The sequence below is a fragment of the Anomaloglossus baeobatrachus genome, chromosome 2 (assembly GCF_048569485.1).
Source record: "Anomaloglossus baeobatrachus isolate aAnoBae1 chromosome 2, aAnoBae1.hap1, whole genome shotgun sequence".
NCBI lineage: Eukaryota > Metazoa > Chordata > Amphibia > Anura > Aromobatidae > Anomaloglossus > Anomaloglossus baeobatrachus.
In genome coordinates, this window is record NC_134354.1 from 37,058,040 (window position 1) to 37,085,453 (window position 27,414).

Below are 27,414 nucleotides of genomic sequence, written 5' to 3' on the forward strand. Positions count from 1 at the left end.
GACTTCACACACAACGATGTGTGCTGCTGCAGGAGCGAGGAACAACATCGGACCGTCGCGTCAGTGAAATTTTGGAATTCGCCGACGCTACATCGATGATATGATTACGACGATTTTGCGCTCTATAATCGTATCATCTAAGATTTACACACTACGATGTAGAAAGCGACGCAGGAAGTGCGTCACTTTCGACATGACCCCACCGACATCGCACCTGCGATGTCGTAGTGTGCAAAGTACCCCTAAGGGTGCAGTGTAGTGCCGGAAACACGTCAGAAGTGACATTTATGGGTTTATGAAGATGTTTTAATGATGTTTAAATAAAGGACCAGTGAATAGAATACAGAGCACATTGTATAAGGCTAAAATCCCTACCTACAGGCCTGTAATACACGATCCCTACTCCAGAATCTCACGTGACATTAATTACAAACTAAGAGCATTATTATCAGAGAAAAGAATCGCTTGTTTAGCTAGCAGCAGCAGCACACTGTGTAAGGCTCGAAACCCTGAATACAGCCTTGTAATACACGATCCCTACTCCAGAATCTCACCCTAGACAAATTGTAAACTAAGAGCGGTATTATTAGAGAATAGAGTAATTTTTTTAGCTAGCAGCATCGCAGTCTGTAAGGCTACAATCCCTGCCTAGAGGCCTCTAATACACTATCCCTACTCCAGAAGCTTGCCCTACACTAAATGCAGCTAAGGGTGGTATTATTAGATAATAGATTACATTTTTAGGTATCAGCAGCACAGTATATAAGGCTAGAATACCTTCCTACAGACATGTAATACACAATCACTACTCCAGAAGCTCACCCTACCCTAAATGCAGCTACGAGCAGTATTATTAGAGAATAGATGACATTTTTTAGGTATCCTCAGCACAGTATGTAAGGCTAGAATCCCTGCCTACAGGCCTGTAATACATGATCCCTACTCCAGAAGCTCATTCCGCACTAAATGCAGCTAAGAGCAGTATTATTAAAGAATAGAATTTTTAGCTAGCGGCAGCAGTACGGTGTATATGGCTAGAATCCATGCCTATATGCCTTTACCACCCTATGCCTATTCCAGAAGCTCACCCTACACTACATGCAGAATAATAGAGGTATTTTTAAAGAATATAATAGATTTCAATTAGCCCTGAAAATGCCTGTTAGTTTACTGTTCTACCAGCAGATACTGTCACACTATAACACACTTTCTTCTTCAGCAGAATCTCTCCCTACACTATTTCTGAGTAGTTCTTTAAAAACATAGTTTTACTCAACAGTAACGCGAATACAACTCTGTACATAAGATAGCGGCACATATCTTCTCAAACGTTTCATTAGCAGAGAGTATCTTCACCAACAGTCTCTCTACTCCTTCCACTTCACTTGCTCCTGTCCTCCCCAGTCTTGTTTGTGTGCCGCCCCTGTGGCCAGCAGCCTGCTGCTGCTCGGATCCGGACCTTTCGGTGGGTGGCTCGAGGGTCTCCGGACACTACCAATGAAAAGGTGGGGGGATCGTTGATGTAGGACGTATATGTACGGGCTGAGCCGTGTTAGAGTTCGTGATGCCACCCACGGTATGTGGTGAGGTTGGACACCACCGCTGCAGTGACGGGGCACCCAGGGGAGATGTTGTGTAGCAAGTTGTTAACACCTCCGTGGGCAGGGATGGTGGCCCCGGGAGCCGGTGGGCTGTGGTGCAGGGAGATGGGCGACCGCAGGGAGCTGGTGTACTCACTCTGAAGGAAACACATGAGTCTCTGGTAAACCAAGGTGATGGTGGTCGGTGCCCGCAGCCGGCTGAGTTCTGGTCCCCCACCCGGATTGTGGTCTCTGTCTTTCTCCTGCACCTTTTGTAGAATGGTGGACTGCCTGTGCTTGCAACTCCAGGAGTCTGCTGTCGGCTGGATGTGGCCTAAGGAGCCCTTGCCCGCAGACGCTGGCCCTTGGGATCTCTGAGCCTTGACGGTGGCCTTTTATCCCCCTCGTTGGGCTGTTGTCTTCTAATAGGGACTTTGGGTGGGACAGGACCTCTAGTCCTGGCCTCAATTGGTTAATTAACCAGTTCCAGTAGCTTCTGGGCCTGGTTTTAGGGTCCGAGTACCCCCCTGTGTGCTCCAGTTTCTGAGTCAGTTCCCCGGGTCGGTACCGGCGGGCTACAACCCTGTCCCGGTCCACCTCGGTTCCACCGAGCCGTCTTCCCGGCTCCTGCAGACGGAGACCGCCATCTGCCTCCCAGCCAAAGGCACCAGGGCTCATACCCTGGTACCTGTCAAATTGAGCTTTTCTCCTCCTGCTGGGACTACACCTAGCCCCAGCTCCACTCCTCTCAACTTGAACTTCAACAGAATCTGTCTACCTTCTTGCCCTGGGCTGTCTAAACCCCTAGGTGGGTGTGCACCAACCACCTGGTCACGCCCACTGGTGTGTCTGTCTGGCCTTAAGGGGGGGGAATTAGGGTACAATGTGCGGCTGCTGTTACCTGGTGTGGGAAGGTGTTATGCAGGGGCCTATTTGTGACTACCTGGCTCGGCTAGGGCGTCACATTTGTTTCACCGCTACGCAGCTCAACATCACAGTACAGTCTGTAAAAGCCTTTCTTTCCCTTCTGCAGTTCCATGTCCTTGTAAAAAAAGAGCCACTTAACTCACCCTTGCCCTACTGTCTGGCAAAACCTATTCAACACAATTCACATTATACTTTACATATCAATAACGCATGACATAATATAACAGCACTTCACATTGTACATTATAATATCAATATTGCTGTCTTTGAGAGGGAACGTGCATCACAAGTCCATCTTCTTACAGTTGTTCCAAACAACTCAGAGAACTAACCCCAGATCTTCTGTGAATTTAGTGTTGAGTAAATTATTTTGTCTCTTCATGTGATCCCAGACAGTCTTTGAGATCCGGGCTCTATGGAGCCAGAATCATCTCGTCCAGGACTCTGTTCTATTTTACACTGAAGATAGCTCTTCATGACAATGGCTGTATGTTTGGGGTCATTGTCCTCCTAGATAATAAATTTGAAAACCGTCAAATGCCTCCCTGATGGAATGTTATACTATGATTAATATGTATCTGCCTGTATTTCTAAGTATTGAGGACATCAAGAAATGGGCAACGTTTAGGCCATAGACACAGTGGTCTGCCCAAGAAACTTAATTCCGTAGATGAAAGACACATCATGCTTATGTTCCTTCAAAACCTGAAAGTTTTCCAGAACGACCATAAGCTCAGGACTGGTAGAAACTACTGAGACCTAGCTACACTCATCTACTGCTTGGAAAAGTCCGTGCAGAATCAGTCTTCGTGGAAGAATTGTAGCCAAAAACTTAACATTCAACAAGGAAACAAGGCCAAATGTCTCAACTATGCACAAATATATACAACCTGTGGTGAAGAAAAATGGCATCAGGTATCAGATATTTTGCTGTAACAGAAGGCCGTTTGTTTGCCGAAGATTGGAAAATTGTACTATAATGAGTGTCTGCAGAAACAGTGAAGCATGGGGAGGACCTGTGCAGGTTTGTGGCTGTATTTCAGGAAATGGAGTTGGGTATTTGGTCAGGGCCAATGGTGTCCTCAATGCTGAGATATACAGGCAGATACTTATTCATAATGTAATACCATCAGGGAGACATCTGATTGGCTCTAAATTTATTTTGTAGCAGGATTACGACCCCAAACATACAACCAATGTTATTAAGAACAATCTTCAGTGAAAATAAGAACAAGGTGTTCTGGAAGTGATGATCCGGCCCCCGCAGAGCCCTGATCTCACATCATCCAGTCTGCCTGGGATCACATGAAGAGACAGAAGGACTTTTACAAGCCTCATACACAGAAGAATTGAGGTTAGTTCAACTGTGGTCAAGTGTACTGAGAAGTATATATGCTGTTTTGAACGCAAAGGGGGACTTATTTCATCCGCTATATATATCTTATATGTTTCCAAAATAACTCTAGCTCAGTGAGATTGGATGGAGGCGTCTGTGAACCGAAATTTTCAACTTTTCAACTTTAGATATAGATGTTCAATGGGATGTCGGTTCGGACTGTTACTGGGCCTTTCACACAGGTGAATATGCTGTGAACTAAACCATCAGTTGCAGCTCTGGCAAGACGTTTAGGCTGGATGTCCTGCTAGAAGCTTAACCTACGCGGAAGTTTCAAGATTTTTGCCGCCTCCAAAGTTTTTCCTCTGGGATTACCCTGTATTTAGCTCCATCCATCTTCCCATCACCGCTGACCAGCTTCCCTGCCCCTACTGAAGAAAAGCCTCCCCACAGAAGGATGCTGCCACCACCATGTGTGACTGCGAGGATGGTGTTTTCAGGGTGATGTGCAGTATTAGTTTTTCGCCACACATAGTGCTTTGCATTTATCACCAAAAGCCCCTTCTCCCACAGCCAGTATGTGGAAGAAGGTGCTTTGGTCAAATGAGACCTGTTATGTCTAAGGATCCGCTCCGGTGAGTCTGTGTTTTGTGGTAAGCTTCCTTTTCCACTGAGTAGGTTCACTCTTTGTCAAATGTGTTTATTGTCTTTTACCCTTGCTAAGTCTTTAGGCTAGCAAGTGTTTCTATTTGTTTATTTTACCTCCCAATCACCTCATGGGTGCGGCTATTTCTTCCTTCCCCTTGCTGGTCTTTCCTGCTGGTGATAATCTAAAGTGGATCTCGCTTGGAAGTCCAGCCATATGGCCGTTTGTTTATGCAGCAATTATGGTAGAAGTTATAGCAGCATTGATTTGGTGCAAATGTAAAAGGAATACTATTACTATAATAAAGTGCTGTACGCTTGTATAATATGCATCTTATATCATTACTATTGCTATAATTATTGCTACAGGAAAAACTTCACTGTAACGCACCGCTGCTACTAGTGCACCTGCACTTTACATGACTATTAGTTTGGTTCTCCATCATCCTCTTTTTATTATGTATTTTTTATTGTACGTTCATTTTTCAATAAAGAAACTTCCTTTGTAACATATTGTTCGTTTCTAGGTTTAAAAAAAAAGTCTGAATAGAAATGGTAGATGGGCACAATGTTTCCTCTGAGCTTTCTATTAGTGTAAGCGGGTACTAGATATAGGAGGAATAGTGTTTCTGTAGTGTTTTACCATTGCATATACATATATATGACCTTTAGGCCATATTCACACATCTGGTTATCACTGGCCAAGCACAGAGCGGCTGTGGTGGTCCTGACATAAAGTCAATGGCCTCATAGCAGTGAGTTGGGGTCAGGAGGATTGGCTGCCGCTCAGTGACAGACACAGCGGTGATCAAGCCTTAGTGACCACATGAGAGATTCAGAGAACATTATATTCATACAGGTGAGATCTTCTGAATTAGGTGACCTCCTGTAACTAATATTATATAGGATACATTTACAATAAAGGGGATTTCTCACAAAGGCAACTTTAAGCTCCATGATGTCCGGGTGTAACTCTTTTCCCTCCTTTTTTGTCCATTTAATCTCTGTCTGTTGTACTGCTAACATACAAGCCTGGCCTGATGAAGACATCTGTCCCATATTGAAACGCGTCACCCCTATTCTTTTAATGACTTCTTATGATGATATTTTTCCTATCATACTCAGCAGCGCTTTTATTACCCCCTTACATTAATTTTTTATACTATTTACATTACAATATACAAGCTAAGTGATAAATGGTGTAAAAAAATGTAAAAAAACAAATTAATTTAAATTATTTTTTTTGTATTTGAAAAGTTTTATTTTGGCGTTTCATGGACTCAAATGGAAACTAATAAATGATAAAGACTTAATAACTGTTGAAGAACACAGACCTCACAGCCAGGCTCAAGTCACTGGCCCCTCTGATGTTATGTGACCTTTAGAATGTGATGATGTCACAATGCCCCTGTGATGTCATGGAACAATCATCAGAATGTCGCTGCAGCCTGAATATCGTCCATTTGTTTTCATCACTTAGTGAGTGAAGGCGATTTTTACTTGCGCTTAGCAAATTTTGGTTTTATATAAAATATAATACCGATTACAAGAAGGCCTGTTAGAAGAGCAGTTCCAGGCGCCATCCGGGAGCGCTCTAGAGGTGGACAGGACCTTCCTCAGCCCAGAACTTCATCTATGGAGCTGAATATGGAGAGTTTGAGGAATAGAAAGGGAGAGAGCATAGATGAGGTGCCAAAAAAAATGAAATTAGAATCATCGGAGAGTGAAAAATATGGCACCAACCAAAGCCTTATCATGGCTTCAAAGAGACCTGCAAGCCCGATACCAGAGAGTATCGTGAGCAAGAGGAAAAGGGGAGAAGCGATGGGGGACAAAGCTGATGACGGATCCAGCGTCTCCCCCAAAGCTGACACTGAGCTGAATATGGAGAGTTTGAGGAAGAGAAAGGGAGAGAGCATAGATAAGGTGCCAAAAAGAAGGAGAATAGAAACATCGGAGAGTGAAAAAGATGGCACCTACCAAAGCCTTATCAAGGCTTCAAAAAGACCTGGAAGTCCGATACAGGAGTGTATCGAGAACAAGAGGAAAAGGGGAGAAGCGATGGGGGACAAAGCTGATGATGGATCCAGCGGGTCCCCCAGAGCTGACACTGAGCAGCTGTCAGGTGAGTGCAGATCTAAGACCCCAAGAGACAATAGCCCTCAATGTAGTAATTGACGGGATTGAGAGCCTTTAGAATACCCCAACTATTGTGATTTTTATGCCTTTTCTCGTTGATACCCCCCTAATATTGTTCTACCCCATGTTATAATTGCTATAGGAGGCCACATTAGCATTATATAGGAATAATACATCTTATTTCTCCTCTCTCCATTAGGGACAACCCCAGCTGAATCCCCCATCATTGTGACTGGACTGAAGAGCTTCACCTTCCATAAAACCATTGGAAAGGGTGGATATGGTAAAGTAAGTATTAGGAAATGTGGTGACATTTTCCTCATGTGTGTGATGTGGAGCAGTATTATGACTCTAGGAACGTTACGGCTTCACATTTTCTCGTCATGTCTCATGGCAGGACGGGCCTTTCCTACAGTTCTAATGCTCTGTATCCTCCAGGTCATGTTGGCCACACATAAGGCCTGCAAACAAAAAGTGGCAGTGAAGATGGTAAAGAAGAGGCTCCTAATTGAGGACTCAAGAGACGACATACTGATAGAGCGACAAGTCCTGGAGATGACTAGGAAGAGTCCATTCATTACTCGGGCTTTTTCCACCTTCCAGTCCCAGGTAAGAGGCTGATGATCTAACAGCTCTGAGTCTTCTATATATTCTATCAATACCAGATCTATATGGCCATCTGTGTACAAAATTCTTCTAAGGCTAGTTTTACACTTGCGTTGGACGGCTTCCGTAGCATTGCGTTGTGTTACGGATGCAACAGATGCGTTGCATATAGTGGCACAACGGATGCTACGGATCGTACAAAACAATGGAAAGCTTTTTTTTTTTTCTTTACAGTTTTACCGGCAGCAGACTATTGAAACGATCAGCTGATCACTCTCAATAGCCGGCAGCCGATCGCTCAGCTGAGCGTTGTCACTTGCCGGCGGCTGGGCATGCTGGTGGGCGATCAGCTGAGCGCTGTCACTTGCCGGCGGCCGGGCATGCTGGCGCTCAGCTGAATGTTCGGCCACCGCGAGACAAAATAAAGTTTGTGATTTAAGAAAAAAAAAAAGAGCATGCGCAGTGAAATCCAGAGGATTCCGCTGCTCAAAACAACGTTACATGCTGCGTTCCTCCTGCTGGGCGGAAGCAACGGAGTGTCGCCCAGCGGAAGCATCGCAGCTCCCTTTGGCACAATCCGTCAACCATACAAGTCTATGGGAAACAGCGGAATCCGTTAACGGATTCCGCTGTTTTCCAAAAGGGCAGACTGTAACGGAAGGAAAACAACGCAAGTGTGAAAGTACCCTAAGTCACTACCATAGTATTACATGCTCTGATATACATCTTTCCCTCAGCACCCAGCTTTCCTATGCTATCAGAGCAAAGCATCGGAAAGCTTGGTGCTGAGGGAAATATGTATAGCAGAGTGTGGGAAAGCTGGGTGCTGAGGGAAATATGTATAGCAGAGCATGGAAAAGCTGGGTGCTGAGGGGAAAAAAGCCTTTTTCCCTCTGCATAAATCTTTCCCATCCTAAGCTTTTATCTTTTTCCCCCTCGTATACAACTTTCCAAATACTATAATGGCCCCTTCAAATACTATAATGGCCCCCACATAGCCTTCCATAAAGTATACTGGATCCCACACAACCCTTCATATATTATAATGCATCCCCATAGTCCTCCAAGTTTTATAATGCTCCCCCATAATCCTTCAAATATATTATGCAGCCCCAATACCATTTAATGCATACCATAAGACTCATTGTATTATAAAGCACCCAATAGTCTATGTATAAAGTGTCCTTCATGTTGTACTATGTAGCCCCCATACTATTTAATGCACTCCCATAAGCCTCTACCCACCGTGTACTCACTGATAAAAATAAATAAATAAACAATTCCTCACTTCTCCTCATTCCCCTACTGCTCAGTCCTCACCTCTCGTCATTCCCCCGCTGCTCCGTCTTCACCTCTCCTCATTACCCCACTGCACCGGTCAGTGTCTCTGCAGTCTTACTGAGACTCAGTCGTACTGAGATGTCGACGGCAGGCACAGGGCGAGAATGATGAAGGATGGAGAGGAGTGCTCCACTCCATCCTTCATCATTATTTTGTACAATGATGGGCAAGGACGTTGGTACCGGGCCCCCTGAGTCACAGGCCCCATAGCGGCCGCGTGGTCTGCTATTACAGCGCAGCTCCTTTCTCACAGAGAGGAGACAGCTGCTTCTTTCTCTACATGGTGGTCGCCGGGCAAGGTCGCAATTGTGATCTCTGTGACCGCTATCATTACGCCCCTGACTCTGAGTCTTCTATATATTCTATCAATGCCTGTCTATATGGCCATCTGTGTGCAATGTTCTTCTAGGTCACTACCATAGTATTATATGTATTATAACATTACCACCAGTGCCCTTTATCTTGACTATACCAGTAACAGCTATTATCTCCTCTGCTTTATCATAGGACTACGTCTTCTACGTCATGGAATATCTCAGTGGAGGAGACCTTAGACAATTCCTGAAACGCAATGCCCCACTTCCCATTCCAGCCACCAGGTAAGACAGAACATGGATACATTAGATGAAGATGATCGTTGTTAGGAACATTCCGGCTTTATGTCATTATTAGTCTCGTAGTTTAGTGGTTGAAATGATGGATGTTGTTTCCTTTATCATTTTTTCTCATTAGATTTATTGCCGCTGAGCTGATCTGTGGGCTGCAGTTTCTCCACTCCAGAGGCATCATACACAGGTAGGTGCAGCACGTCTTCTTTTGTGTAGACCTGGTATAAACACTTCTATACCCTCATCCTCATGCCCCCTGGAAACACTTGATATTTCAGGCCAGAATACATCATTAGACCCGTTAATATAATAATTATCACATTTTATAAACTCTTCCCTTTACCAGAGACCTAAAACCAGAGAATATTTTACTGGACAGCACCGGTCACTTGAAGATTGCTGATTTCGGTCTTGCCGCAATAAACATCTTTGGCGATACAAAGACTTCAGATTGTGTTGGATCCTATATATACATGGCTCCTGAGGTGAGGAATTATCTACATGTCCCTGAGTTATCCCTGTGTACAAGGCTGGACATCTCCATGTCTTCTGCTGGCTGAACAAAGCTTTTATTGTCTTTTTCATGTCGTCACAGATTTTTCTACAGAAGCCCTACAACACAGCAGTGGACTGGTTCTCTGCTGGTGTGGTGTTATATGAGATGGCTATTGGTGGACATCCATTCTATAAAGGTAAACTTCATTGGACCACCATTATGGGAAAAGTCAATGATGAACCAGTCTTCCCAAAGAAATTGGACCCCCAACTCAAAGCCATCATTAAGGGGGTGAGTATAAAGACACATCTCAGTAATAGAGTGGATATATGTAATGAAATACACAATGAAAATGAAGGATGACTATAGACTGAATAATCTTTATTATATCTTCCCAGCTCCTGGATAAGTCACCAGAAAGTAGGCAAAAATTTGTGGATAATATCAGGGATCATCCATTCTTTACAGAGATTAACTGGACAGATATAGAGGAAGCCAGAGCATGTCCACCATTCCAGCTACCCCCTGTAAGTAAACGACCCAGAGAAGATGGTGGCACAAGTACATTTCTGTTGTGTTTCTTCTTTATGAACACTGATTCTTTTATCTTCACTCTGCAGCCAGAAGTGATGACATTATCTAAAATGAATCCTGTCCCGTGCTTCAGCAAACTCATGAGACTACCGATAGCTGAAGAAGATCAACAACTCTTCTGTGGATTTACATTTGCCAGTGATGGATGGAAGGTCATAAAACCAATGCCAAAGACTGTAAAACCCCATCGCAGGTGAGTCAGTGTAAATGGGACGGGGATAGGGGGGTTTCATAGGCCCCTCCATAACTTTATGAATCTGTCAACAGAGTCTAATGTGGAATCCATTTGCTTTTAGTCTGCAGGTGGTTTCCCCTCAGGACAGCTCCATTTCATGTGTCTTATTGGGATATAAGAATCCTTTCTAACCTATTGTCTCTCCCGACAGGACATTTTGCAGTATTGTGAGGGACGCCTTACACAGGATCTGGAGAAGGATAAAACGCTGGAAGTGAACAGCTCTGAGAACCGCTGTTCACTGGTTCCTATTCCACCAGCACTAGGAGTGTCCAGAGGGCCGTGACCTGCAGTGTAGCCACATCCACTCCTTTGGCCTGCCATAATCAGGGCTAGGGGTTGTTGCTGCATCTGCAGTGTCTGAATACAAGAAGAAGCTGGAGACCATGAAAATCCTACCAGGAGTCAATAATATGATCGTGCACCAGCATTTCACGAAAACATGTTGCCTTGTGCCCACAGGAAAGGGCACTTATCCGTAGGCCATGGAGCTGTAGACCATGACAATCCTACCAGGAGTCAATAATATGACCGTGGAGCAGCACTACAAAACAACATGCTGACTTGTGACCCCAGGGAAGGGCACTTATCCTTAGGCCATGGAGCTGTACACCATGAAAATCCTACCAGGAGTCAATAATATGACCGTGGACCAGCATTTAACGACAACATGTTGCCTTGTGCCCACAGTAAAGGGCACTTATCCGTAGGCCATGGAGCTGTAGACCATGATAATCCTACCAGGAGTCAATAATATGACCGTGGACCAGCACTACTAGACAACATGTTGCCTTGTGCCCCCAGGGAAGGGCACTTATCCATAGGCCATGGCTCCCTAGAGGTTTCCCCCACAGGGGGTTTTTCCTCTCCTGAGTGCCGATGGATAAATACAACACGAAAATGGCAACTTATAGTCTTTTTGCCCTCAGTGGAGCTCACACGACTAGTGACAGAAAGGAACCTAAGATTTTTAAAAGATATTTAACAGCAATAAACAAAACCATTCACCATCATGTGCTAGTAGTAGTAGTAGATTTATTTTATATCTTCATGGATAAGTATTTTACATTCCACCCCTTAAGAGCACAGGGTGCATGTAATGTGGTGGTAACGTGTATACACTTTTCACTGATACCATTTTGGATTATATCAAACTGTCTGGTCAATTTTTAAATCTGTTTTTGGAGGGGTGAAGGAAGGAAGAAATGATTTTCTGGTGTTTTGGGGGGGTTTCATTTGTGCAGGAGAGATAATATGTAAGTGCTATAGTTTTAAGTGGTTACAGGTACAGCAATTCCAGCTATTATAGATAAAGGTGTACAGTGCAGATACACGTCAGGCTGAGCTCCTGGTGACTATCGCTCACTGCTTCACTCTTCCTGGCTACAGTTTTGAAAAATGTCTTCCATTATTCTGTTTTATTCATAACAGATCAAGCAGGGAGTAACACCTTGGTATAAATCCGCCTTCACTCCCCAGATTTCCATACGATAACACCTGTCCGTTCCTAAGGTGACACTTCCACTGGCTACCAGGTGAATGGCCTTGGCATGCTAGAAGAAGAAAAGGTTGGATCTCACTGGGTATAAATTCAATCCTTTATTTCAATGTTAAAAGTCAGTGGGAAGGAGAATGTGGGGTGCTGTGGACGATGGTGGCCGTTTGCGCGTGTCCTCGCGTTTCAACAGGTCCCAACCTCTTACCAACCTTTTCTTTCTTTTAAGATGATTGGAATTTGTGACGAATTTTGGTTTGAGCACCACTGAGGGTGTTACACTCCCACAGACAGCCTAACAGGCACAATAACAGAACACATTCTTTTCAGACCATGAAAATCCTACCAGGAGTCAATAATATGACCGCGGACCAGCATTTCTGGATGACATGTTGCCTCGAAAATGGCCCTCGGTGAAGCTCACACCACTAGTGCTACAGAGGAACCTAAGATTATTTTTACCAGTAATAAACTGGACCATTCACCATCATATACTAGTAGTAGTAGATATATTTTGTATCTCCATGGATAAGTATTGTACAGTCACCCACTTAAGAGCACAGAGTGCATGTAATGTGGTGATAACTTGTATTCACTTTTCATTGGTGTTATTTTGGGTACAGCAGACATTTTGATTAATTTTAAATCTGTTTTTGGAGGGCGGGAGGAAGAAAGAAATGCCTTACTGGTGCATTGTTTGAGTTTTTTATATTATTAATTACTCACGAGAAATAATGTCTACATTTTGTAGTTCTGGTTGTTACAGGTGCTTTAAAAGCAATTATTATACATAAAGGTCATATCCACAAAAACAATAAAAAACAAATACATTTAAAAAACGTTGTTTTAAAAGTTAAAAAAAAGAAAAGATGTTGAATTATCTTCTCTTTACTCATTTAAAAAAAATAAAAAGGAATATTTGTTATTGTCTATAAATGTTTTACCGATCAAAATATAAAATGAATGAAATACATGATAAATGCTGTAAAGAGAACAAAAATGAAAAGCCCCCTGTGACACCAGTCACTACTAACAGACGTGCCGTGAGGGAGGATAGTGAAGAGGTTCAGGGTCAGTACCAAGAGGGATCGTAATAGACAAAGGGAAAAGACAAAAGATTAGTCCGGTCACTGTCCGAGGTCAAAGTATCAGGAAGGTAACGGCTCAATACAAAGTCAAATGGGTGAATCCAAGATCTGCAATGGAGACCAAAACTCAGAGAAACACACATCACTTGAGCAAATTTACAATTAGCAATGGCCTGACCATTGTCAGAATGCTAATTAGCCATGTAATCACCTAGAACAGACGATAACTGGAAGAGATCCCACAGACTCAGCTCAATGGGACGGCAGAGCTGACATCCATAATACTCATGCCTCTAGGTGGCTTTACACACTGCAACATCGCAAACGACATCGCTGTAACGTCACCGGTTTTGTGACGTTATAGCGACCTCCCCAGCGACATTGCAGTGTGTGAAACACATCAGCGACCTGGCCCCTGCTGTGAAGTTGCTGATCGCTACAAATCGTTCAGGACCATTCTTTGGTCCTTTGTTTCCCGCTGTGCAGCAAAGATCAAAATATAAAATGAATTAAATAGATGATACATGTGAAAATCCCTTTCGCCTAAGACTACTCGGGTCCCGCTCACTTGCGTGGCTAGCAAGGTGAGCCTGTCTCAGGGTTCTCGATTGGGATTTTCTGGATGGTTGTGGGATGTCCTATCCCCCTCGTTGCACTAGTACCCCGATTCTGGAGCGGCTGGGGAATGGTTCCTGAAGACTCCATTCCCGTCGGGTGAATTACTGGGCTGCGTGAAGCTTCTTCCCAGCCTAGGATACGCGTACCCCGTCGTGCCCTGGCCCCTGCCCGGTTGTAGCACAAGGCAGCCGGCCTGCTCTCTGTAGCAGCACCGAACCCCCTGTCACTATCCCCTGCGACAGGGGTTCCAGCTCCTTCTGGCCAGGCCAACGTCTGGCACCTGGGACGGGTACAGGAGCCCAGCTCCACAGCGTGACCTATCCTGTCACCGCTGTCTCACTGCTCAACTCTACTCAACTACTGACATCTCTGCTCGCCTTCTTCCATCCCTCCATCTGGGTGGCCTATTCCCCTCAGGCTGCCCAATGGGTGGTTGGTGGGTGTGGTGCAGAGTGTTCCTCAGGATTTATGAACACCTGTTGGTAGCAACACCAAATTGACAGGACCCGTAACCAAGGAGGATCTGGTACCATGCAGAAGGGCAGGTTGCACGGCACCCTTGTGATGACCTGAAAGGCCAGGGCGTCACAGTATAATTGACTTTTAAAGGGTTAGATTATTTATTTATGAACATCTAGGGTTGGATTCCTTTGCCCGTGTGGATTTGATGGGTTGTCACCGACATCTGGTGAGAAATTCATGTCAATAGCAACTTTAGAAATATATTTACTTAGAAAATTGTTGATGTGTATTCAATACTTATTTCACCTGCTGTAGATATATCAAAACAATAAACGTTTAGTATCACTGTAATCTGTCCGGCCTGTAGAATCATGTTGCCAGGTCATTTATACTTCACAATAAACACTGTAAATACAAGAAGAAAAAAACAATGGCGGAATAAGGTTTCTCACCATTTTCACCATCATTCTACATTTTATTTTTTCCTATTTTTCAGCAAAATATATGGTAAAATTAATGCCACTATTCAAAACTACAACCTGCCCGCACAAAAAAAACACAACTTTCTGTCATGATGATGGGGGAGAGTGCAGGGGACAGAGGCTCCTAGACTGGCCTTCAGGCTAGGGATCACTAGCTATCTCTTATCTCAGAGTTACAGCTGAAGGTGAGGATATCTGAGCCGCCATCCTGACCAGCCCTGATCTTATACCTCCAACCCCCTACCCTGAGGAGGGCAGGGACAGGAGCGACATTAAACCAACAGAGATAGACAAACAGGGAAAATCTAAACCATATCTCATAATGTGCTCACAGAGAGGTATAAGACAATAAGGGCATAGGAGCAGGGAGTAAACAACGGGTTTCTCCACAACACCAAGTGCAAAGCAGCACAGTCATGAGCAGGACTAGGACAGAACAGCACACAGACCAACAAAGTAAATGACTATAGTTGGCATGGATAGACAGCTTCTACCATTTTAAAAAGGTAGGAAGTAACTATCATAGGTTTCCAAAAACGTGATCCCAGAGGTAACCAACAGGCTAGCAGAGTTTAAATCTTGCTAGCCTGACCATTAATGAGCACGCAGCTGGTTGACGCCCGAGCATGCCTGTGAAAGGCTGGAGTCACACTTATGAGTGACTTGCGCGAGACTCACATTGCATCACCCGGAACAGCCTGATGCTCTCTGAACAGGAGCATCTTAGCTGCATAGAGATACATGCAGCTGACCCGCTCATGTCAGGAGAATGTGCGGCCGTGCCGGGTGATGCCGATGCGAGACTTGCGCAAGTTACGCAAGAGTCACTCACAAGTATGACACCAGCCTAACTCAGAAACACCAGAGAAACTATAGTGCGGAGTGTCAGAAACTGTAGTGTGAACAGTGTCTGATGACGCCATGACACTTGGCAAGTTTTGAGCAAAACTCTGTGTGACACTTTCCTGTGGTTATGTCTAGAAAAAAATTATAAACTGCTATACTTCTAGAAAGAAGGGAGGAACAAAGCTTAAAAATAGAAAGTCACCAGGTTATGGCCTTATAATAATGTATGTGACTTATAATAGATCTTATACCGTATCCTGCAGGTCACACAAGACCTGCGGTGCCGACCATCCACATGACTGCCCGGGGGCTCACATGTCCTTCTGCTCCCCTTCACATATATGTAATGATCTGAGTAAATCCATGACTGCACTATTGCAGCCCTGCTGTGGGTTCGGTTCAGCCATTCTCCATACAGCGCTAGGTCCTGTCCATAAAGTCAGCAGATGCATATAGCTAGTGGTGTAACTAGTCCGAATTGCCCTGATACAAGATTTGGACCTGCCCCTCCCCTCCTTCGTATGTTGGTCAAACCAATGAGCCCTTGTAGCGTTCTAAGTCCTATAAAGACATAAGTGTTGCCCTCCCCACCCCCTTTCATTAGCAGGAACACTGGGACTCAGCGATCATTATCAACCCCAAATAATAATTGGGGGGAAACATATCGGGATTACCAGCCACACGCTAAGTACCCCATTATTTGTATACTTCAGCTAGATTACTAGCTTCTAAAAGTCACAAGACTATCATTGTCTATAGGCATATTTGGATGGCTTTGGGAGACAGTGGTCTCGAAGGGAGGGGGGGTGGTACATTGCTACGTATGGCAGAGGCGTATCTAGAAGAGGCCTTGTGAGGCATCTGACTCGCCCACCCCAGGGCTATGGGACACCCGGTGCCGGGCCGGATTAGTCCAGAGGTAGTCAGTGGTGGCGGGGCCTGACTCCGTGGCCCTGGTGGGTGTCAGTTAAATATGGCTGATGAATTAAAGTTTGTGTTCGTGACGCCACCTGTGGTATGCGGCTATTAGGCCGCCGCTGCTGTATGAGACCTCCGGGGTGATGTAATGGCAGCAATGGTGGTACTGCTCCCCACAGGTGGAGCGGTGCCCCGGGGCACAGTTGGTGCTCGTGAAAGTCTATGGTGTTGTGTGGATAACACGGTGCAGGGCCGACAGGCAATGAAAGAACCAGGCACAAACAACAGTCTCTTTACCTTCTCCTCTTTTACTTTAAGAACAGTCCAGTCCTGGGAGACCGTCACAGGTGGTGAAGGGGATCCGGTCGGCCTGGAAGTACTTGGGGTGATCTCTCTGGCCAGCTGAGTATGAGGCCTACTCCTGTTCTTTTCTTTACTATGATAGGACCCTGCTCTATGGATCTAGCAATAGCCCTCTTGCTGCTGGGACCGGTGGTACGTCCCTTTCCCTCTGTGGTAGGCTGCGCAGGCCCTCTCTGGTGCTTCTCTGCTGGAGTCCTCACCGGGCCCTGATGCTGCAGCTGTACCTTCGGGCTGTTTATGGGCCAGGTGCTTGCAGCTCTCCTGCCCTTCGGATTCGGCTACCAGGGAATATTTTAAGCCCTGGTGGCCACAGACTCCGATGTCCGAGTCTCTTCTCTGCCTCTCTGCTACTCCTGCGTCCCTGGGCCAAGCTGCTCCAGCTCTAGGCCCCAGATCCACAGGACAGCACACTCTGCGTCTGCTCGCTATCACTTCTCTCTACAGACTGACCACTACTTCCTCCCTCAGGTCAGACTTGAGGAATGCTCCCTGGAATTCCAGGTTCAGAGCTCCCCCTGCTGGCCGTTGGGAGAACTGCGTTGGATGTTAAACTTGCTGGCCAATAGACCTCCCAATTACCTCCAGGCTCAGCAGTAACCCTTTGGAAGGGCAATGCTGTTGTGGCGACCAGGTCCTGGGGCACCACACATCTGCCCCGGGCGCAGCTGTCAGGGGGCGCTATCGGGCTGCCTGATGCTGCGCTGTGAAAGTTTCCCCGGGGGCTGCGTTTGCCGCTCTGCAGTGGGAGCCGCTATTCTGAGCGCAGCTGTCACGCTGACAGCCGAACTTATATAAACGGCAGCGCTGCAGCACGCAGCTCCCACTGCTCAATTGTCCTTGCATCTGTCAGACGCAAGGACAATTGGAGCGGTGAAGCCGGCGCTGACTTCCGGGTCAGAGCGACGGCTGTACTGTGATTAGGTCAGCTGATCACACTGCTGACCCGGAAGTCAGGGCCGCAGCGCAGAGGCGGCAGAGAGCGCTGATAAGTGCTCAACTGTGGAGCTGAAGACACGGACGGAGGAACATTATGGGGTGAGGGGGGAGGTATCTATGCACACGGAATGGGGGGACAGAGGGTGTGGAGAGTTAACTATCAATGGACACATTATGAGGGGATAGAGGTTGGGGAGGGGCAGTATCTAAAGACAATAAGGAGAAGAGAGGATGGGAAGGGAGCAGTATCTATAGACACAGTAGGGGTGAGGGGTAACGATCTTTTGACAGTATGGTGGGAAGAGAAGTTGGGGAGGGGGGAAGCATCTTTGGGCACAGTATGGGGAGAGAAATGATGAGGGATGATGTATGGGAAGAGAATTGATAAGGGATGATGTATGGGGAGAGAATTGATGAAGGATGATGTATGGGGAGAGAAATGATGAGGGGTGATGTATGGGGAGAGAAATGATGAGGGATGATCTATGGGGAGAGAAATGATGAGGGGTGATGTATGGGGAGAGAAATAATGAGGGATGATGTATGGGGAGAGAAATGATGAGGGGTGATATTTGGGGAGAGACAGGATGCGGGGTGGTGTAATGGGAGAGGAAGGATGCAGGGTGATGTATGGGGAGAGGAAGAATGCGGGGTGATGTATGGGGAGAAGGAGGGCGAGGGGTGATGTATGGGGAGAGGGAGGGGGAGGGTTAATGTATGGGGAGAGGAAGGGTGAGGGGTGATGTATGGGGAGAGGAAGGGTGGGTGGTGATGTATGGGGAGATGGAGGGTGAGGGGTTTGTATGGGTGAGGGGTGATGTATGGGGAGAGGAAGGGTGGGGGGTGATGTATGGGGAGAAGGAGGGTGAGGGGTGATGTATGGGGAGAGGGAGGGGGAGGGTTAATGTATGGGGAGAGGGAGGGTGAGGGGTGATGTATGGGGAGAGGAAGGATGGGGGGTGATGTATGGTGAGATGGAGGGTAAGGGGTGATGTATGGGGAGAGGATGGGTGAGGGGTGATGTATGGGGAGAGGGAGGGTGAGGGGTGATGTATGGGGAGAGGGAGGATGGGGGGTGATGTATGGTGAGATGGAGGGTAAGGGGTGATGTATGGGGAGAGGATGGGTGAGGGGTGATGTATGGGGAGAGGGAGGGTGAGGGGTGATGTATAGGGAGGGTGAGGGGTGATGTATGGGGAGAGGGAGGGTGAGGGGTGATGTATGGGGAGATGGAGGGTGAGGGGTGATGTATGGGGAGAGGGAGGATGAGGGGTGATGTGTAGGGAGAGGTAGGGTGAGGGGTGATGTATGGGGAAAAGGAGGGTGAGGGGTGATGTATGGGGAGAGGGAAAGTTAGGGGTGATGTATGGGGAGAGGGAGGGTGAGGGGTGATGTATGGGGAGAGGGAGGGGGAGTGTTAATGTATGGGGAGAGGGAGGATGTGGGGTGATGTATGGGGAGAGGGAGGATGCGGGGTGATGTATGAGGAGAGGGAGGATACGAGGTGATGTATGGGGAGAGGGAGGATGCGAGGTGATGTATGTGTAGAGGGAGGATGCGGGGTGATTTATGTGTAGAGGGAGGATGCGGGGTGATGTATGGGGAGAGGGAGGGTGAGGGGTGTTGTATGGGGAGAGGGAGGGTGAGGGGTGATGTATGGGGAGAGGGAGGGTGAGGGGTGATGTATGGGGAGAGGATGGGTGAGGGGTGTTGTATGGGAAGAGGGGGGGTGAGGGGTGATGTATGGGGAGAGGGAGGGTGAGTGGTGATGTATGGGGAGAGGGAGGGTGAGGGGTGATGTATAGGGAGGGTGAGGGGTGATGTATGGGGAGAGGGAGGGTGAGGCGTGATGTATGGGGAGAGGGAGGGTGAGGGGTGATGTATGGGGAGAGGGAGGATGAGGGGTGATGTATAGGGAGAGGTAGGGTGAGTGGTGATGTATGGGGAGAGGGAGGGTGAGGGGTGATGTATGGGGAGAGGGAGGGTGAGTGGTGATGTATGGAGAGAGGGAGGGTGAGTGGTGATGTATGGAGAGAGGGAGGGTGAGTGGTGATGTATGGGGAGAGGGAGGGTGAGGGGTGATGTATGGGGAGAGGAAGGGTGGGGGGTGATGTATGGGGAGAAGGAGGGTGAGGGGTGATGTATGGGGAGAGGGAGGGGGAGGGTTAATGTATGGGGAGAGGAAGGGTTAGGGGTGATGTATGGGGAGAGGGAGGGGGAGGGTTAATGTATGGGGAGAGGAAGGGTGAGGGGTGATGTATGGGGAGAGGAAGGGTGAGGGGTGATGTACGGGGAGAGGGAGGGTGAGAGGTGATGTATGGGGAGAGGGAGGGTAGGGATGATGTATGGCTAGAGGGAGGGGTGACATATACAGACATGGTATGGGGAGCAAATGGGGAAAAAATTTTGAGAACACAGAATAAAGAGTGACATGGTATGAGGAGCAAGTGGGCAGGATGGGGAGTGAAGTGGAAAAGTATATGGACACGCAGGAGGTAGTGAGGAAGACAGTAAGGGATGAGAAAAATGTGAGGGGGCACAGAATAGAGACTGGGTAGTGGAGGGACGTGGTATGGAGAGGGGGCAGAATTGGAGGACAGTGTGAGGCCATAGCAAGTAGGGGGTGGAATGAGAGGGCACAGTATAAAGACTAAGCAGTATAGGGTGATACAATGAGAGCACAGTGTGAAGAGTAGTATGGAAAGGAGAGGGAGTGTGTGGGGCATGTAAGATAAGAGGGGCAGTGTGTGGGTCATATTTTGTGCAGAGAACACAGTGAGGGGCCATTATTTATTCTGGGTCACAGCGTAGGGCAGATATTTTTAAATAGAAGTACAGTCATGGCCAAAAGTTTTGAGAATGCTACAAATATTAATTTTTACAAAGTCTACTGCTTAAGTTTTTCTAATAGCAATTTGCATATACTCCAGAATGTCATAAAGAGTAATCAGCTTAACAGCAATTACTTGCAAAGTCAATATTGGCTAAGAAAATGAACTTTAACCCCCAAAACACATTTTAGCATCATTGCATTCCTGCCTTAAAAGGAGCAGCTAACATTGTTTTAGTGATTGTTCTGTTGAGGTTTGTGGGATACAAGTGATCCCTCGATCTGATCGTTGTTCCGAATTAAAATGTCGTTTGTGCACGGCGAAAAAGAATGATAATTAATTGGAATCAATTATAACTCTTCCTCTCACGACCAAGGCTGAGGCAAGACTGAAAATCTTTATTCTCGGACAATTAGACCACGAAGTAAAAGGGGTGTAAACAAAAGTTTTAGTCCAATCAAGTATCGTAGGTCAGGGCTTCATGACGTAGAGAGATCTGCATATCCCCCTTGGATTGGTCAGTCCAGGCTCCAGGAATTTCTTTTGTCCATCTGTCTTGGGTGTAGGACAGGAAATAGCAGCCATCTTCAAGCTATATATATATATATATATCCTAGTATATACTGAGTCTAAGGAAAATACACTGAATATGCAATATACTTATATAAACGTATTAGTAAAAGAATAAAAGAGAACAAAGACATGCATAGATATGTGTGTTAGTTTACATCTTACTAAACTATATACCTGAGTCTATGAAATGGCTGAATTAAGTATTTTTGGATACTCAATTCTTTATCCTCAACAGTCCCCCCTAAAGACTTACTTCTGCCATTTCTAAATTCTAAGGGTACTGTGTTCCCTTAGGAAGAGAGGTAGAAAGACTTATCGGAAAACCTGCCTAACGGAACGTTGAGGCATGGGCGGAAAGGGGAAGTGGTTTTTTTCACCGGTTTGAGACCAAGGACTCCTAGGCGAGTCCTCACCCTTTGTAGTTGGACTTTCCCATGTACCAAGGTTCTCTAATTCCTCTCTTCTAACAGTTTATTCTAGCAGAATCGTTTTGTAACTGGGGGAGAGGGTCGTGTTGGTCTTTATGGGCATGTCGTCTGTCATATCTAGGTCTTCTGTTTCGAGTAAAGGAAAGGTCCCTCCTAATGTTACTTCAGCTGTTTTGGAAAATATTTTCTTCAAACACGGAATTACACAAACCAGAATGCCTAATAATATAACTAATACTATACTTAAGGCGGTCCCTATCTGGATCAACCAGCCTTTAAAAGAACTCGTCCATCCAAAATAATCTCCCCAAGGGTCGGTCACTCCTGAATTTTTCTTTAATTCTTCAGACAGTGTAGTAAGTTTCTTTATAGCTAAGGTGACCTTCCCATCCACTCCAGTATTATCTGGTATATATGTGCAACAAACATCCCCCACCATTTTACAGACTCCACCTTTCTCTGCAAGGATCATATCCAAAGCCATTCTGTTTTGATAAGCCATGATGGAAGTCGGATCTAGTTGTTCTGCCAGTCCCTGTAAGGCGTCACGTGTATAATTAACAAAACGTTGCTGATTATAGTAGATGTAGTTAATCCAGTCTACATTTTTATTTACAGTAATTATGGGGATAATGGATTCGAACCCCGCCCTGACTTGGTCTCTAGCTTTATATTCGTCAGGGACCCCCCTAGGCACTCCAATAGCATCAATGTAAACATGTGGGTCAAAAGAGCCTTTAGGTGTATTTCTACTGGTACGGTCATCATCGGCACTTCGTCGAGTCCGTAAGTTGATTTTGATGTGTGCTATGAAGTCATTTTCTTTGACAGTGTGGTCAGCGGGGGCTATGTGTATAGGCATAAGTGCCTTAGCTAAAGTGTATTCTCCCGTCCAATTTCCTTCTACTCGTGATCGAATTTTCATATCCCCACAAATCCAAAACACATCTGCCACGGACTGTACCTGGTTAATTAAGTGATCACGGGTGAGATTGCTATAGGATCCACAGAACCCATCTCGAAATCTACCCATATCTCTCCCTTGACCACTCACATTATAACAGGTATAGTTGCCAGGGTATATAGTAATGCCTTTCCCAGGGGAGAAGGCCTTAGCTATTATCGGGTATCTCTTTTTCTATTCTTCACATGCATTTCCCTCAGTCATATTTGTAAACAGACTAACAAGACATAATTCAGCTTCGTAATCTAAATTTAGTGGGACAGTTCCTAAATGAGGTCTAGCTCCTGCACATACATAACAGTCTGACCTGTTGGCTTGGTGCACTGTATATTTCATCCATTCTAACCACAGGTTAGTGTCTGTATAACCCTGTTCAACTGCATATACATCTTCCATGGTGGGATTAGCTATGGCTACCATACTGTGAAAGGTCTGAATATGTGTAAGCATTCGAAATACTGGTAGAACTTTTGTCATCTGTAATAACCTAAATTTTCCCAACTGCGTACAACCATTATGTCCACCCTTTATATGTGTACCCAGAAGGTATATACCTTCATCCTGTGGTTGGGGGTGTTCTATGTTGAGAACTAAAGGGTTACACTGGTTATTCGTAGTAGTACATGTTCTAGTGGCTGGTGCACGGGAGAGTGTCATCCTGGTAAGTAAAGATCTGCCCTTCTCATCCCGTTTATTTAAGGCTACACTTGGTTTGTATCCCCAATTCTCACCAGTATTCCACCCAACAGCCTTCCATGAGCTACATGTGTCTCCATATCCTCCTCCTGTAACACATATGTACTGTTGCCCCTGTCTCAAGTGTGCCTGACATCCCACTTGGGGGGCCCGTCCTAGTTGACATTTCACGATATCACAATAATCAAATGTAAAAGTGACAACTTGTGTCGAACTATTGTACCAAAACGTAACCACATCATTTGTTTTAGTAACAGTGGCCTGAGACCACACAGATTTTGTGCAAAGGATAAGTATAAGCAGGACACTCAGTGCAGCTCTGGTGGATCGACCCTTCTGCAATGCGAGGCGTGGATCCATGTTGTCCTGCCTTCGAGTTTCACGGAGGTGGGAGTCACCAGGATTATCTGGAACGGGCCTTCGTATCTGGGCTCCAGACAATTCTTCCTGACGTGTTTTTTAACCACCACCCACTCTCCTGGTTTCAATGTGTGGGTGGCTAGATCTGTGTCAGGATCTGGAAGAGAAGAGAAAACTGCTGCATGTGTTTTAGTTAACTCTCGACCTAGTTCAATAACAAACTGCACAACTGAGTCATGGTGGTCAGACAAATTTTGAGGGAAATAGGACCCTAATCTGGGGACGGAACCAAAAAGTATTTTAAAGGGGGTTAGGCCATGTTTTGCAACAGGAGTGTTTCTGACATGGTACAGGACTATAGGGAGAAGTTCTGTCCAGGGCAGTGCACTGTCTTGTGAGGCCTTGAGCAGTTTGGTTTTCAGAGTTGAGTTCATCCTTTCCACTTTCCCACTGCTCTATGGATGATACGGAGTATGCAGTCCGAGACTTGCTCCAAGCATATTCCACAGTTCTTGGTAAATGTTAGCTGTGAAGGCTGGTCCTTGATCAATTTCGATGACTTCTGGCATTCCAAACCTGCACACGGTTTCTGTGATGAGCCGTTTAGCTGTGACTCTTGCAGTCATGTTGACTACCGGGTAGGCCTCGGGCCAACTGGAAAAGATGTCGACAACTACCAAAACATACTCGTACTTCCCCACTTTGGGTAGTTGGATGTGGTCCACTTGTATCCTTTGGAATGGATAAAGAGGCTTCGCCAGATGTTTTTGTGGTGCCTTCTCTGTTCGTGCAGGATTACATGTTATGCAAGTCTGGCAGCTTCTGGTGTACGCGGATATTGCTGAGGAAATTCCTGGTGCGTAGTAGAACTTCTGGATGAGTGCCAACATTTGATTCTTCCCTCTGTGCGTACAACCATGGGCCCATGCTACTACTGCAGGGAACATTCTTCTTGGTAAACAGACTCGACCCTCGAGCTTCCAAAGTTTCCAATCCACTTTGGCTCCCATCTTCTTCCATTCTTGTCTTTCATCATATGGAGCATGGATCTGTTCCGATATGTGTTTATCATATGGAGTCCTCCCCACTTTATTGCCTGAGTCTTCTGACTGTGTAGCCTTCCCCGTCCTGGTTATTACCATAAGTAGAATATCCGCCAATTCTTCCGGTTTCTCTCGTGCTGCCGTCTTCGCTAGTTCATCAGCATAATGATTGCCAAGTGCTTCTGGGCTGTCCAGCCGTCCATGCGCTCTGACCTTCATGACAGCTATTTCTCTGGGCATCTGAACTGCCTGCAACAGTCTCTGGACAAGTACCGCATTCTTCACTGGAGTTCCAGTTGAGTTAATGAGTCCTCTGTGCAACCATAGCAGTCCAAAATCGTGTACAACCCCAAAGGCATACCTGCTGTCAGTATAGATGTTGACTCTTTTCCCTTCTGCCGCTTCACATGCCTTGATGAGAGCTACCAATTCCGCTTCTTGTGCTGACATGTGGGATGGTATGGCTCCCGATGTAATTGGCTGATCCAGAGTGGTCACAGCAAATCCCATGTAGAACTTGCCGCCATCCCCGTACCGAGAACCATCTGTCCACAAAGTAAGATCTGCATCTGGCAAAGGTGTTTCAGATACTTGACAAGGTGTAGTAGTTTCCTTTTCCATCTCCTTTAAGCAATCATGGCTGCAAACAGGGACGTCAACCATGTCGCAGGAGCTGCAGCGTTCATGGGCTTCATGCTGACATATGGGGTAGTCCCCCCTAGAAAGCGGAAGAAGAGTGGCGGGATTCAAGGTAGTACATCGCTGTAGAGTAACGTTGTCAGGAAGTAGTAGGGAGCACTGAAGACGAAGGTGACGTTGGGCGGACAGGTGTCTTGGTTGAGTCTGGTCAAGAATCGCCTTCAAATCATGGGGTGCTTGAACCACCGTGGGGTGGCCAAGGGTAATGTCGGCCGTTTTGTCAAGAAGAAGATGTGCAGCATGGACCGCACGAAGACAGGTGGGCGAGGCCCTTGCCACAGGGTCAAGTCTGCAAGAGTAGTATCCAACTGGGCGTTTTCTGGAGCCATGGTCTTGTGTTAACACTCCAGAGGCATGGCCATCGATCTCATGAAGAAAAAGAGTAAATGGCAAAGCATAGTTCGGAAGGCCCAATGCTGGGGCTGTTAAGATGGCGTCTTTGAGTTTCTCAAAAGCCCAATTTCGTTTGTCATAATCCTCAGGAGAGTCGTTATATGTGATATGATTGGTCTTGACAGCATCGTACAACGGTTGCATGATCCTGGAAGCGTCTGGTATCCATTGTCTGCAATAAGTGATGAGGCCTAAGAAGGCTTGCAGTTGTTTGATATTCCTGGGAAAAGATAAAGCATCAATGGCCTCTTTCCTGTCCTCCGTAAGATGCTTACAGCCTGGTGAAATACAATGACCAAGGAATACGACTTTGGGTTGGCACTACTGAACCTTTGCCTTAGAGACCTTACAATTTTGGGCTGCAAGGAACTGGAGCAAAGATACGGAATAGTCGTAGCAGTCTTGTTCACTCCCAGCACAGAGGAGTAGATCGTCCACATACTGTAAAAGAGCCACTTCTGGATGCTCTTGCTGCCATGGTGAGAGAATGATAGACATTGCTTGAGTGAACTGATTGGGACTGTTTTGTGCTCCTTGTGGCATGACTGTCCATGTATACTGGCCTCTTTGGAAGGTGAAAGCGAACAAATATTGACAGTCTGGATGTAGAGGTACACTGAAGAAAGCGTTGGCGAGATCAATGACAGTGAAAACGGTCGCTGAGGGTGGGATCTGTCCAAGAAGAGTATGTGGATTAGGTACCACTGGGGTTTCCAACAGAGTAGCAGCATTGACGGCCCTCAAATCTTGCACTAACCGAAACTTAGGAGCTTCTCCTTTAGATGTCTTCTTTTTGACAGGAAACAACGGCGTATTGCATGGCGAAACACAGCGAATGAGGGCCCCGTTTTCAAGGAGAGCTGATATTTGCAGTTTGAGTGATTCTTCCTGGATGGATTTCAGAGGATATTGCGGCACTCGAGGTAGCTGGGCCCCAGGTTTAAGACGCACCATAACGGGAGGTACTTGCAGACGGCCAACATCTTCGGGACCCGTTGACCATAGAGACTGTGGTATAAGAGCTATAACACTGTCAGGTATTCCATACAAGGGATCGTCTCGATACAAGAGCATCATAGGCAATGCTGAGACAATACACACGTCTTCAATTCCCTCCGGTGTATTGGGATTGTAGAAAGTTACCGTCATGCCATCGGAGTCGAAATTGATGTTGGCTCGGAAACGGTGTAAGAGATCGGCACCCAGAAGATTAATGGGACAGGTAGGCGACACCAGGAGTCTGGTCAAAACTTCAGGGAAAGGACCGATTGGGACCGGCACTGTAAGTTGGTTTTTAGTTGGTGTGCCATCTACACCAACACAAGTAAAAGTGTCTGAAGAGGAACTGACAATGGTAAGTCTTGTTGTCTAATAACAGTTTTGGCCGCACCTGTGTCCACCATGAATTTGATTGGGTTCTCATCTACCAGTAGGGTGACTGCGGAGCAAGGAGAAAAGGCACTTGTGGTAGAAGCCATGGTAGGTTCAGGCGTGCCTGACCATCATTGTGGCTGTTGTTGGGCCTGAGCTCGATCACCTTGTTCAAGTGGTGGGTATTGTCTTCTTGGTTGCCGATTATCGACATTCCGAGAATAGCACCTATTGGACGGTGTTCGACAATCACGTTGGATATGTCCATCCCTTCCGCATCGGAAACAAGGGCCTCGGAATCCTCTCCGATCAGGGTAGTTTTGAAATTGTGTTGAATGTTC

At 46.2% G+C, this 27,414-nt stretch overlaps 2 protein-coding genes across 2 annotated transcripts; both read left to right on the forward strand.

The window, feature by feature from the left end:
• The first annotated feature begins 5,972 nt into the window (after window positions 1–5,972).
• Window positions 5,973–9,536, forward strand: LOC142286029 (uncharacterized). The gene is made up of 6 exons (XM_075333317.1): window positions 5,973–6,613; window positions 6,827–6,915; window positions 7,066–7,236; window positions 9,082–9,173; window positions 9,307–9,369; window positions 9,461–9,536. Exons 1-6 carry the CDS (start codon window positions 6,124–6,126, stop codon window positions 9,534–9,536), a joined length of 981 nt encoding a protein of 326 aa, XP_075189432.1. The 5' UTR covers window positions 5,973–6,123.
• A 59-nt stretch (window positions 9,537–9,595) lies between these two features.
• Window positions 9,596–11,478, forward strand: LOC142282068 (protein kinase C theta type-like). The gene is made up of 5 exons (XM_075332930.1): window positions 9,596–9,667; window positions 9,778–9,969; window positions 10,077–10,205; window positions 10,299–10,465; window positions 10,659–11,478. Exons 1-5 carry the CDS (start codon window positions 9,656–9,658, stop codon window positions 10,723–10,725), a joined length of 567 nt encoding a protein of 188 aa, XP_075189045.1. The 5' UTR covers window positions 9,596–9,655; the 3' UTR covers window positions 10,726–11,478.
• Window positions 11,479–27,414: the final 15,936 nt, after the last annotated feature.

What these genes read in the sequence shown, in the direction of transcription:
- LOC142286029 (XM_075333317.1), top strand. Translation starts at nt 6,124, where the DNA reads ATGGAGCTGAATATGGAGAGTTTGAGGAATAGAAAGGGAGAGAGCATA. An exon ending in TGACACTGAGCAGCTGTCAG is followed by an intron (nt 6,614 to 6,826) that starts GTGAGTGCAGAT and finishes TCTCTCCATTAG; the next exon opens with GGACAACCCCAGCTGAATCC. An exon ending in GAAAGGGTGGATATGGTAAA is followed by an intron (nt 6,916 to 7,065) that starts GTAAGTATTAGG and finishes TGTATCCTCCAG; the next exon opens with GTCATGTTGGCCACACATAA.
- LOC142282068 (XM_075332930.1), top strand. An exon ending in TCAAAGCCATCATTAAGGGG is followed by an intron (nt 9,970 to 10,076) that starts GTGAGTATAAAG and finishes ATATCTTCCCAG; the next exon opens with CTCCTGGATAAGTCACCAGA. An exon ending in ACTGTAAAACCCCATCGCAG is followed by an intron (nt 10,466 to 10,658) that starts GTGAGTCAGTGT and finishes CTCTCCCGACAG; the next exon opens with GACATTTTGCAGTATTGTGA.